This window comes from Dromiciops gliroides, chromosome 4 (assembly GCF_019393635.1).
Source record: "Dromiciops gliroides isolate mDroGli1 chromosome 4, mDroGli1.pri, whole genome shotgun sequence".
Taxonomy (NCBI): Eukaryota; Metazoa; Chordata; class Mammalia; order Microbiotheria; family Microbiotheriidae; genus Dromiciops; species Dromiciops gliroides.
Window position 1 is genome coordinate 357540711 of NC_057864.1, and position 14103 is coordinate 357554813.

Consider the following 14103-nt stretch of genomic DNA (forward strand, 5'->3'; position numbering starts at 1 on the left):
GAGGGGTTTTATGTCCTTTTATACCAGTGTCCCTAACACCCACAAAGCACTCAGGTCCTCTGAGACAGACCGCCCCCATGCAGAGCTCATCGAGGCGCTTCAGCTCTGGGCCAGCAGGGGGCAGCAGCGGGCTCTGAAGCTTCCAATATTACGCTACTTAAAATAACTGGAGCGCCTTTTGGCACCAACTCCAGTTATAGGGGCAGTCTCCAGTACTTGACAATATGAACAGACACCCAGACTCTTATCAGGACACTTTTTTGAGGCTGCAGCTTTTTTGGTGCCAATTCTTGGCTCAGTTAAAAAAAAAAAGTGACAACAGAAGCGTGTTCAAAAAGAAGCAACTCAATCTACCCACTTCAAAAAATTAAAATTAAAATTTAAAAAGTGGTCTCAACTCCCCCACCCCATCCTATTTGACTTCCACTTGTAACCCACCCCAAGAGTGGCCCCTACCCCTGTTACTCCGGTCCCTCACTCACGAAAAGGAATGGAGTCAGCACCACAGGCGCAGAGCTGGGCAGCAACACTGACCGTGACTTGCTGCTTCTCTTTCTCCACCTTCTCAGGCCGGTGGTTGCACTAGTGAGGACCAGTTTTGCATGTGTTTGAGCAGTTGGGATGCTGGTGCAGCACCCTTCTCTCCACCCATCCACCCCTCTTTGCCTAGCTCCCCTCCCCATCCCTTTTTACCCACCCCACTCTGGAGGACATAGACACACAAGCCACGCGCGTGTTGTGCTCCAGGCTGGGCTGCGGGAGCAGGACTGAGACAGTCAGAGCTTTCACACGGACAGACTGACATGCTTCCTGGGTTCCTTTCTGCCTGCTGCTGTTGCTGCGGACGCCAGCACCAGCACCATCGTCGCCACCATCTCCTCCCTTTCCCTTCCTGCATTGTGACTGGCACCCGCAGCACCCGCAGCAGTTGCAGCAGCAGCACAGCACCAGCCCGGAGAAGTTGACGCCTTTGAAGAGGGGAGGGGGAAAAATCGAGGGGTGGCAAGGCACGGGGTGGGTTAAGGGATTTGTTGTCAGCTAGGGATTAACACATCTGAGGCGGGTGGTGGAAGAAAAGGGGGGGGCGGTGTTGGCAGGCAAGGGGGGACGGTGGGAAGCTTGAGCTGGAAGGAGCATCACTGTGTTAGCATCAGCTGCTGACGCCCGCCCGGGACACAGGAGCCCGGACGCCTCCGCCCCCCGCGCCCTCTGCCTCCTCCTTCTCCAAGATCTTCTTCCTCCTCCTCCCCACCGCCACCCCGCACCTCCTGCAGGCAGCTTCGCAGCATCACCACCTTGGAGAGTGGCAGTGCTGGGCAGGGATCATCCCGTGCGTCCCCCCGCCTCCAGGGCGCCCCGTGCGCTGCACCTTCCGGGCTCTGACTCCGCAGCCCCGTGAGGTGTTTGGAGAGGGAGCCCGAGCGGCAGCGCTGGCACTTTGAGTGGGTGTGGGGCCAGGAGGAGGAGGGAGGGAGGGGGTGAAACTTTGGAGCCCAGATGACTGTGGGTTCCTCAGTGCTGTGCGGAGGCTGCTGCTGCTGTTGCTGCTGCTGCTGCTCCTGGCACCTGGCGCATTTCCCCCGCAGGCGCAGCCGGAGGAGCGCTGTTTGCACTGAGGGAGTGAAGGTATGTGTTGCTGGAGCGGCTGCTGCCGCCGCCGCCGCTGTTGTTACTGCTGCTGCCACTGTTGCTGCCGCTGCTGCCGCCGCCGCTGCTGCTGCTGCTGCTGACACGGAGCCGCTCCAGCAGGTCCTAATGCCTGTCACTTCCCAGGACGCTGGCAGCAGCAGACAAGAGCCCCTGAGCCCTCCGCAGGTTTTCCTGTCCTTCCCCGCGATCTGATTGGATAAAGTGGGGGCTCGACGGTGGCCGACGTGGGACAGTCTGGCTGTGGCAGGGGTCTTGGAAACCATGGGTTATTGCAGTGGCAGGTGCACGCTTATCTTTATCTGTGGCATGCAACTGGTAAGTGACACTTGGGTCCTCTTGTTCTCTAATGTGCCTCTGTGATAGTAGACAGGGGAGTACACAAAAAAGGTTTGCTGTTGATCAGAATGAAGGAAAGAGAGGGAAAAAAGGAAAGGTTGAAAATATATTGCTTCTATCTGAAATTATTTCAGGTAGATTTACTGTATTGTACAGAAGTAGGACCCCCTCCCCCCCAACACTCACTCTCTTACCTACTCCACCCATTTCTTACACCCCTCTGAATTCCATTTTGAAAGGTACGGGTTAAACTTGGTGGCTTTGATTTCTTTAAGCAAAGTGGTATTTCGTATCTATTCATTTATGGCTTACATGTTTTTGTTAGTATAAATATAGAACAGTAATGCCGGGAACAAACAGTTTGTTGTACAAGTGTTAAACCAGTGAAATGTGAAAATCTTGACTTTTTCCTGCTATTTCTTTTCATATAGTTAGATATATTTATATGCTAACCTTAAGGATTATAGAAGTAAAATATTGGAAACATGCACCTAAATGGGACAAACTGTGTACTGATAGCCATTCAATGAACTGCATTGGTTTTTAAAAGTATGTATAGCAAAAATTAAGAAATTCTTCAAAGAAGAGAGAAACTCAACAAAAACATTTGCCATATACTGAAACAGTAGCACTCTAAATTTGATCCAGCCAGAAAGCATTTTGGGGGAAAGTATTATCTTATGTTTTGTGAGTAAGGGTTCCTAATTAAGATAGTGTTTTTTGTCCACATAGGATGTTGGATTATGGACTTTGTGAGGAATCTTATTAATTGTACAATGACAAGTACCCAACAATAGAAAATGTCACATCTTTGAGTTCCAGTTCGTTAGAATACAAATGTAGAGGTGGGGGAAAAGAGATCTGAAGGGGGAGAAGAAGTTCAGAGACAAATAGTATAGTCTCTAAGTGGTTAATTTGTTGTGGGAAAGAAACAGCAAGTTAGCATATACTATTTGATGGGGATTTTTTCTAATCTGATAAATATCTTTCTTTGCTTGGAAAGCCTTACTTGGTATGAGTGGCTATCAGCATTCTCAAGAGTTGTTTCATGAAAGCAGGTGCTAAAGTAAATCCAGGAAGGAAACAGATTTCTGAGAGCTAAATCAGCAAACCTGTCCATACAGGAAAGAATTTACTAGTAGAACTGACCAAAATACCTTACATGTACTTTACTGTATATCAGTTGTCACCAAATGCACATTTTTTTCTCTTCCTATGTTTGACTGAATCTTTCCTTTTTGTATAAATGCTCTGGGTATGTTGTAGTTTTGTTGTAATTCTCTTGCCAGTAACACCCCACACACCCACATACAATTGGTGATATGTGTTGAGGAGTATTTTCATCTGGTAATTACTCAGTTTTGTAGTTGGTCTTTAAAGCAAGTGAGGAGAACCATATATAAAAATTTAAGAGTGTAACTCCCTTTTTGAGTAATGTTTAAGCATATTTATTTCTTTGAGCCTGGTTTTAGCATAGTTTCAGATTAAATGTTTCCTATTCCAACTGAAAGAGACAAAAAAGAAATGAGAAAGTTTACATTATCTGTGCAAAAGAATGTCTTTGAAAAATCTAAATTGCATACAAATGGTAGAAGATAAGGAGAATCTTCAAACATTCTCATTTGGAGGAATTGTTAAGAAAAGCAACACATTTGCCAACTCATTGTGTAAAAAAAAAAAGCATGGAACTGTGAGAATGAGTGGGTGGTTAGGAACATTTATGCAGAATTTTGTTTAATGGTGATTTAACTTTGAAACATTTAACTTAGTAGGGCTCTGATGGAAGTTAGCTATATGTAATTGCAAACAGTACATGTAATATTCTGAATAAAAAGAAATCTTAAACTTCCAAAATGATTATAGAGTGCATTTTAAAAAGGTGGAATTAAATATACAAGGAAACACAAGGCTAAAAGCTTCTTTGTGTGTGTATTTGAGTGTGAATAGATGGCTGAGCTGTCATATTACTTGTGATATAGAAAATAGAATTCCCAACTCAGTTGCATGAAATAAAAGTGGTCAATTTATCAAACATGAATTTGGGTATCAACGGATACTTTCACTTAGAATCATATGAGTTTCCCATCCAGACTTTATGTGCCACCAGACTAATATAATTAGCAGCCATGTTAATGCAGATGCAGAACAAAAACAAAGGATGAAGAAAAGCCAATTGGTTTGATAGGATGAGATAATCATACACTTTAGAAGGCCCCAAATTTAACTAATTCTTTATCACTGTTGCTTTTAAAAATAATATTATAAACTTTTGATAGATACCTTTGATTAAAATATTAAAAGTGGCAGAAACATGTAGATCCATAAAAAGCATAAATTTATGTTTCTTTTGTTTATGTAGAATACTTTTGATACCTCTGCAATGCTGTATTAAGACATTATTATAAACTAAGTTTTCAGAATTAGTATTACCCCTGTGTACTTTTGATTGACACCAAAGTTCATGCAGGTTTGTTGATTTACTCCTCAAGTGCTTAAGATGTTATTTTGTCTTATGACTTTTGCTTATAAATACTTACATTCTTGGTACCCAAGGGTTGCTTAGTTTGCCTTTTCATGTCACTGAATTTTGGTGATTCAAAATTCCAGATCAGGCAAGCACTGTCTCTTCTGAGAGCTTCATACTGTGCACATTATCTGAACTTGAGAAAAAGTATGTCGAGTTCATTTGCTCTTCTTCAGGAAGAAAAAAGTCAATTGTGGTTTCACATGTATGTATGTATCATCCCTGGTCCTGTTGGATCAGAGTTATTATTTTGACAAAAAGTATTAAATATTTAAATCATGATTTCTCAGCTTCAATATTAATTAAGTTACATGTCTATTGTTGGATGTTTGACAGTATTTGAGAACTGCCACTGTCATGCCCCCTCCCCCACCCAATAGGGAATACAGTTGGTACTGGGAAATCCATTCCAGAGAGATTGTGAAAAACTTTCATTTCAAGTAAAAGGAAATGCTCTCCTTCATCACAAATTAAAATCTCTGCAGCTGTGTAGCTGGGCTAACTTCAGATTTTTGGGTGATTCTTAAAGAAACAGATGTGATCTTTGGAACCAGGTTTGCTGCATTTGCAGAATCAAGAGTTTAAGCTCATAATCTCAAGTAGGTAATTTCTTTTTATCATTTCTGCCCTTAATGCTCCATAACTGAAGATTTCAGTTGGAGACTAAAATCAGTATTGCATTTGTTGTAGTGGACTTTGCAGCAGAAACCACATTTTTTTTCTTTTCAATTTTGTTTTTTAGTGCTTTAAGAGAAAAAAAAAAGTTAGGCTAGAATGCTTAGTGTCTGTTTGGAAGGAAACAGTTTTCTTATATACATTTTGAAAAATCCCTTATATCTTTCCAAGTAAAATTATGTGTGGGGGTGGGGTAGAGGTAGTAGAGAGGGAGGAGTTTTTCCAGGATCTTTTTTTTTTTTATTTTGTTTTTGTGATATCTAAAGAGTCACTGCTAGTTCAGGTCAGCAACTCAAACCAGGCAACTTTTACATTTCGCATTTGGTGTATATAAGTGACAATTATCAAGAAGCATGTGCCATCAAGTATTGAAAAAATATATTGATTTACATTCAACAAATTAACACTTGAAAATGCCATTCTTGCCATGTGCACTATGAAATATTCCAAACTTGGAGCAGGTGCAACTAACGATTAGCTCAATGCACATGTGTGTGCAGCTGTGTGAGGAAGCACATTTTAAACTTAATTAAGAATCATCAGTTGCCATCCACTGCACAATTACCAAGCACTCCTAGAAGTACATACATTTGTAGAAGAAGTAGGCCATGACTACATAGACAGACTGGAAAACACCAACACAGATTTATTATCATTATGCAATATTTCCTTGGTGCCTCTGCTGATATAATGTAGTGTTCTTAATTGTGTAGCATTTAACTGCTGCTTTGGAAAGAAGGCTTTCAAATTAAATTCCCTGAAAATAGATAAAGTAAATATTATATATTTCCTTGGCAAGTTTTGTCATGTTTGTGAATTGTTCCCCTAAAGCATAGATGTCTTTCTGAAACTGATGTTGTATGCCATATTTGTACATTATTTTTTTGTCTATCATATGCATAAAATGCAACAACCGTGATAATGTAGTGCTATGAATGTTAACTCAAACACAGAATATTTTAAAAAATAGGAAAAAATCTCTCAGATGTATGCACTATACTTTTTAAAAGACTAGGGTAATATAAAGGATCATGAGGTAGACTGGTGAACTGAAAACCTGAGGAAACTACGTCAGGTAGTGGTGGGCAGCATGCTTGCTTCTGGGTCAAAAAGACCTCAGTTCAACTCCTACCTCAGACATTTCCTAACTATCTGACCCTGGGCAAATCACTTAACATTTCTTAGCCTCAGTTTCCTCACCTATAAAATGGGGATAATAGTAGAATCTGTTTCACGGGGTTCTTGTGAGACTCTTGTAAAGTGCTTTGCAAGCTTGAAAGCATTATATGAATGTTAGCAATGTGTTGCTAATCTTTCTGGTCAGTAGATCTATTATACCTAGGATAATTCTCAGCTGTGTGATTCTGACCAAGTCAAAGCCTTATTTCTTCCTCTAATACGAGATAATAATTGCATTGTATATCTCATAGTTGTGGATAAACTATTCTATTATTCTTTGGGGAGGGCAGGGCAATGAGTGTCAAGTGTCTGAGGTTGGATTTGAACTCAGATCCTCCTAAATCAAGGGCCAGTGCTTTATCCACTGCACCAACTAGCTTCCCCTCTATTATTCTTAAAGTGCTACATAGAAATGAGTTACTTGTTGATGGATTATCTTGATTTTGTGTTACTTTTTATTTTGTCTAGCAGCATTGTAATTCTTTTCTTTTAAAAATTCAATATCAGTTTGCTACGACCCATACTTCGGGGAGAGAGAGAGAGAGAGAGAGAGAGAGAGAGAGAGAGAGAGAGAGAGAGAGAGAGAGAGAGAGAGAGAGAAAGTATCAAGGAAAAGTTTAAACCTTGGGTTATTCCCTTCTACTGACCAATAGAATTTTTCAGTTGCACATCCACACACAGCTCTTTCTTTTCTATTTACCCAAGATCATAGAGTAACACCTATATGAAATTACTTCCTTGACATTCACAGAAAAGTATTAAAACTGTGGCATAGGCTTTATTAAAGGATAGAATATGTTTATGAGCATTGACTGGGCCATAGAAGGATGTATTACAATGTTGTGATTTTTGGGTTACAGCTAACCTTAGCTTCAGATTCTGCATGAGTTTTGGCTTTATAGAAGTTGATAGAAGAAATAGGCCAATGTGGTAGAAAGAACTCTTGGAATCACAAGACCTAGTTTCAGATCGCCAAACTAACACTTAATAGGTGTAACCATGGCCAAGACACTGAATCTCTTAGCTCCTCAGTTTCTTGTCTGGAAAAAAGGGAGATAAAAATATTTTCATTGCTTATATAATAAGGTTATTGTAAGTTATTCTTAGTAGTAATAATGAAAGTTTTGAACCAAAAATTTAGTCTATTAGAAGCATGGATAATAAAAATAATAATAATAACAATAATAATAACTAGTTAAAACAAGAAATGGTTGTTATTATTATTTTGCTTGGCTTGGCTTTGATCTTTTTTGTATACTGTGGAAAAAACACTGAAAGAATAGGGTGTTAATTTGTGTATAGCTACATATTTTAAACAGAATATTTAAATTATATGTGATCTTGGCAAGTAATTTAACCTCTCTAAATCTTAGTTTCCTCATGTATAAAGGAAAGATAATAATGCCTACTTCATAGTTCTCCTAAAGAAAGTGCTTTGTATATTATAAAAATTGTTGTTTGTTATTGTTATTGTTGTTTTTGTTTGCTGTTTATTATTTATTATTGTTGTTGTTATTCATGACCAAAATTTCAAAGTATTAATTGAGCTATATACTTAGATAAAATGAAAGCACAATTTTAAAGAAAGAAAATATAATTTCCTTGAACAATTTGTGAATCTAATATTAATAGAATTAACATGTTAACTTGCATGTCTGCAGATTTTCCAAAATTCAGAAGAGAAATTTTGCATCTAAATTTTCATTGTCTATGTAATACAATGACTCCTTCTTCCTCCCAAACACATATCTATTTCTTCTTTGTATTCTTAACTTGTGACATATTTTTTTCTTTATTGTGACAGTCAGTATAGACACATGGATTAATTGTGTAAAGTTGACCAGAAAGCATTTCTGTAATGAATGTAGTTTTCTTCTTAAGTAATGGTTAAAAGAAGTGCTTTTTAATAGAAATCATTACAATTAGAGTGGTTAAAACGATTTTTTCTTGCCAATCAAAAAGAAATAGCTGAAATATGCTCTGTTAATCTAAAAGGGAATAAATAATGTTGTATCAACATTTTTCTCTTGACTGGCTATAAGATGCCTGATCATGTATTGTAATTTGCCAACTGGGCTTCCTGCAAATGTATATCCTCCCATTATATATTCCTTTCATATTTCAACATGCTGTCTCTATTTCTAACACTATCTCTGTCTCTTTGTCTCTATATTCCATCTATCTGTGTCTATATAAACATACAATAATTGACCTTTATATATTTATAGCTTTTATATACATTCATATACATACATATATACATATATACATGTATATATATACATATGTACTAGAAAACATACTGATGTATGAAAGGGTCTTTTTATTAAAAAGGACTAGTTTTCCCTCATAAGTTACATATTTTCCTTCTCTTATAGTTCACCCTTTAGAAAAGCATTAGGTCTAAAGAGAACATCTCAAATTTTATCTACTTTAAGTCCTGGAACTTATTTTCATCTGCCTGTGAGGGAGAATAGTTTGTTATAAAAAAAATAAAGCATTATATGAGCAACAAGTAAGTTAAAAGTTTTATACTTCTGTATGGATCATATTTTACATTTAATTCCTGTGAACATTTTCTGAAATATTCAGTAAACTTGTTTATTTATTACATTCAAAAAAGGTTTCTTTGTGGATGTGTTTTTAAAAATGCTGTTTTGCTATAATAATAGCATTTATATAGCTTTGTATATAAAGCTATTAAAGCTCTATATAAATGCTAGCTATTTTATATAATGCTTTTACATTTTGCAAAATGTTTTAAAATATTCTATCATTTTATAATCACTATAATCCTGGGGAGTAGGTGCTATTATTAGCTCCATTTTATAGATGAGGAAATTGAGGGAGACAGCATTTAAATGACTTTCCCAGGGTGACACAGCTAATGAATGTCTTCGACTAAATTTGAACCCAAGTCTTCCTGTCTGTAGTACAGTGTTCTATCCATTTCGCCATTTAGTGACCTCTTAAAGTATTTTTGTGCCTGCCTGATTTTATGCCTTAACATTTTCCTCCCACTCAATTCAACAAGCATGAGTTGTCAGTACTACATTTTACAAATCAGTCTAGTAGATGTTGGGATTGAGATAGAATTATTTAGAGTCTCTGCCCTTACTAGGATTTATTATTTTCATGCAAGAGTAAGACATACACATGCAATTGTAATGCAAGGTAGAATATGATAAGGAAAAGGAGTTTTGACAAAGTCTTATGAATAATCTGAATGGAGAGAATTGATGTCTACCAGATCAGATTAGACTTCACAAAGTATAGAATAGAAGTGAGGAAACAGAATATTCCAGGTTATGGGCTGATGTGAATGAAGGATGGATAGGTAAGAGGTCAGGATGTGAATGTGACTATAAACTGGTCTATTTGACTGTTGGATTATGTGTGAGAGAAGGCTGGAGAAGGACTGGACCCTTATTGTGGGTGAACTTGTATGTATTAACTGGGGTATCAGATGACAGCCCACAGATTTTTTGAACAAGGGAGTGATGTTAGTGGTGCATTAAGAAGATAATTTGGGATGATATGATACAAAGGATGGATTGGAGAGAGAAGAGTTTGGAAGGCAGACCATTTAGGGAACCCTTGGCCAGGGCTTCTTAAGCTTTTTCAACCTGTGACTGACCCCCTTTTGTCCAAGGAATTTTTATGTGACATTGAGTATGTAGATATAATAAAATAGGTATACAAATTTTTTTCCAAATTTGGGAAATGCCAAATTTTTCGTGACCCCAACATTCAGATATATCACCTCATATGGAGTCATGACCCACTGTTTAAGAACCTAGGATCTAGGTAAGCAATTGTAAGTATGTAAACTCAAACTCCAGTGGTTATAGTGGGAGTCAAGGGGACATTATGCTAGAGAAATTGACAAGGTAGAATGGATAAGACTTGGTATGTGATTTGGCTAAGACTTAGCCTGTGATTAGATGTGATGGCTGAGGGAGAAGGAAGAGTCAAAGATGCTCCTAAAGTTTTTTTAAGTGTCTGGGAGACTTCAATAACACCAAGATTTTATGTTGGATTTGGTTTAATCATGACAGGCAGCAAGCATGGCATAGCGATTAGAAAGCTTACTTCAAAGTCAGAAAGATGCACCTCAGGAGGCACCTCTGACCCACACTGGCTGAATCAATTTACCTAGCAAGTCAGTTAATCTCTCATTGCCCCATGCAAGTCCTATAAACAATAAGTTGCCAAAGGGTTGTAGATCTTTGGTTCAAGAAGCTTTCTTACTAGAAGTTCCTGTACTAATAAAATTATAATACTAGACACAAATAAAATGTTTAATACTAACTTCTCTATCTGACCTTCTCTCATTCACAAGTAACCATCACATCTAGGTTGAGAGAAAGGGGGCAGGGTTGACTGCAAAGCAATAGACATACATATGATTGCTTTTGGAATTGTCAGTGGAAACAAAATCTAGAGAAGGGTTTCTGGTCCTTTGTCATCCCTGCTGAATTTCAATTGGTAGCAATGACTTATAGCAAAGGGTTTCTAAATATCTGACAATCATGAAGGTTCACGCATATTAAATGTATGCAACAGGAGATAACTTAAATCAAAGAACATATATTTTCCTTTCTTTCAAATTGCAGTTTATTTTGGAGGAAGTTATGATGAAGAGTCAATGCATGGGTTTTTTGTTTGATTATTTTTTTTTCTCCCCTCTTCTAACTAAATATCAGTTAAATGCAGTTAGGTTGGGAGGCAGTTGAAAGGAAAGTGTAATGTTTAATAATTATTGATATAACCCAACTTTTAATCCTTTTCCCTTGGATCGAGAATGGGTTGTCCTCTTCCCCCTCAATCCCCAAAGTAATCTAGGGAGAGGGTTTCCCTCTCATATTTGAGCCTCCTTCCAGAGTCTGTTGTCCTCCATTACTAATAGGTGATTGGAGAAAGGGGAAGTCCATATCCCTGTAGAGTTAGTAACTGCTCCAATTTCATGCTACTTGTCATTTATGAGAGTTGGCAGTAGTTTCCTGTGGTTTTTCTGACTATGTCTAGGAGAAAAAAGTCTTCTGTTCATTGGTCTTCTGCAGAGTATGTCACCAGCAGCTAGAGGAGACTTGCCCTTTTGGATTAGTTGATAATAGTTATCTTGTTCTTGAAACAGAGTATCAAAATCACTTAATTCAATGCAAAAGTGTATTCCTGAAAGTAAGAGGCCTCTTAGTGGTAGGATGAAGGAGTGGGACTTAGTGGAAAAAGTACTAGGCTGAGATTTTACAGAATCCTAGAATCTCAGAGTTTGGAGGAATGGTCAGAGAACATTTCATTTGACTCATTTCTGGATAAGAATCCTTTCTATGACATCCCCAACCAGGAGCTATAAAGATTCTTTTTGAAGATGTCTTCTCATCATTTTCTGCTGAAGCAGTCCATTCCAATTTTAGGTAGCTTTAATTGCTAGGCAGTTTAGCCTTAAATCAAGCCAAAGTCTGCCTGTCTTCAACTTCTACCCACTGTTTCTAATTCAAGGCCAAGAGGAACAACTTCTATACGCTTTCCATAGAACAGCTCTTCACATACTTAAAGGTAGATTTTGTGAGTCCTCCACTACCACCTCAATCCCCATCAATGTCTTCTATTCTTTGGGCTAAACATTTCCATTGCTTTTAACTAGTCCTCATATGGTATAATCTCTACTGCACTGATTATCCAATCCCAGAGACTGGTTCTAAGCTTGAATGTGCTATGCATTAGGTATGTAACTTTGGACAAGTAACTTACTCACTTTAGGTCTCAGTTTTCTCATCTGTATAATGAAATTGTGGGATTAGAATAAGTGATCTCTAAGGTACACTAACATTCTCTGTAAATATGTCAAACTCTGAGGTCTTCCCTTCCCAGATTTGTGAAGGAAAACTAGGCCTTCTTTTGCCTCAATTCTTACCTAGCCTTTAATTACTGAGTGGGTATTGCCTCAAACTGAAACCTGGGAAAGACTTTAGCTTGAAAAGGCCAAAGCTTCCCACTGCATCTGGGGCCATCACTAGTCATCCTGACATATGCTTGCCACTAGTGTCCAATGACTAGAGGGGAGCGAGAAGCTGATGATGTTGCACAGTGGCTCTTTCTTGCTTAGATCCAATTCACTTGCAAGTCAAGACGTCACACTCCTGATGTTATTAATCCTTTTTAAGAACTAGGGAAGAACAACAACAATAAATAAGGATCTCAAATATGTACTTAACTGACATACTTCTACTAATCAATAGAGTTTAGTCTATTACGGGGACCTAGGACTCTGGTTACAGGCAAAGGAGTAAATTAACAAATGTTTTGGTATAAAACATTTTAGGTAAGCATGTATTATGAAAGCTAGGCTTTTTGGTTGGAGCCTGATATATTTAAATAGGAAGACATTTATTTAAAGTGTAAAGGGGACTGTGTGTTGATTCAGGCAAAGTGAAGCAGAATTGAGGCCATTATCTGGGTAATTGGGTGGGGGGAGCCTCTATAACCTGTCTGGAAAAAAAATAAAAGGGTTTCTAAGCTTCTTCAAATTCACTGATAATTGCTCGTTTTTGTATTTGCCCTGCTAACAGTTGCTCCCTGAAATGCCTGTAAGGAGAAGCTTTCTTAGTAAATGAGTTTGCCTAATTCAAACTGTAGTTTCAGTCCTACCTAGAAGCTAAAGAAATGGAAATGATAATAGCATAGCAACTGGTCCTTAAAGTATTGAACTGATGCAGAAAGGAGGCAGAAGAGAAAAGTAAAAGGTTACTGGGGAAAGTTCTACCAGCAAAGATTAGACTTAGGTATTTTGCTCTTTAAAAAACAAATAAACAAACAAAAACAAAACAAAACAAAACAAAAAACAAACTAGTTCTGCCATCAGCTATCCTATCTCTGTCTCTAAGCTTCCAAATACTTCTCCCTAGTAAGTCAGGAGTAGATAATGATTGTGTTATTTGAACTAAACTTTGAGCTGAGCATTGACAATTTAATCTTTCCAAACGACTAATCAAAAACTGATACTGTGACTGAGTGGCGGGGGGTGTTTGGGGATATTATTATATCATTTGACTGATGGAGCTAGCTTGAAACATTTTCATCCTTTAATAAACAGTGTAAGAATTAGTCATAATAATTTGGAAAGTTTCTCCAAATACTCCTATGAGAAAGTTTCCTTCCCACCTCCACTCCCAATTCTTAGGGACTTTTAGCAATTGGATAGCATATGGGTTTTGATTTCCAGCAGCACTCCCTGGACATGAGGACATGTCAATCTCTTGGCTCTTTCTGGGTCTTTGCCAACCAAACCACTACACACCTACACACTCTTCCATATCAGGCATGTGCTTTTTTCTTACAGAATCCTTGAATTGCTTCAAAATACAGCTCAGGCCTTTTATTATTATTCTCTGTAGTTATTATCAGTGTCTCCCTTCTGAAATCACTTGTCATTACTTAATTATATACATGTTGTGTCCCCCTCCCACCAATAAAAAACGATCTCCCTGAAGCAAGTACTACTTTGTGGGTTTGTCTTTATATCCTCCATGTCCAAGTGGTAACTTGATTGTAGCAGGTAACATCATGTTCGTTGAACTAAATATTATAGACCAGTTTCCTAAATAGAAAGAAATTAATTCTAAATAATCCAAAACTAAGTTATATGTACAAGGAATTTGGAGAAAATTCCTGGAAAGCATTATCATAAGCATCGAAAAATATCTGAAAATAGCATATATAAGTGGGTATCATACTTT

General features: G+C 38.0%; 1 protein-coding gene across 2 annotated transcripts in view; it reads left to right on the forward strand.

Annotated features, from left to right (window-relative positions):
- Nucleotides 1–430: 430 nt before the first annotated feature.
- The window catches only part of NKAIN2 (sodium/potassium transporting ATPase interacting 2), a 1311503-nt gene continuing 1297830 nt past the window's right edge, over nt 431–14103 (forward strand). The window contains exons 1-2 of one of the 2 annotated variants that reach the window (XM_043999967.1): nt 431–1014; nt 1774–1965. In XM_043999967.1, coding sequence (XP_043855902.1) covers nt 1912–1965 — 54 coding nt within the window. In that variant the 5' untranslated portion in view covers nt 431–1014; nt 1774–1911. Of the gene's footprint in view, nt 1015–1484; nt 1627–1773; nt 1966–14103 lie in introns of those variants that run through there. The other variant, XM_043999968.1, reaches the window with a different exon arrangement.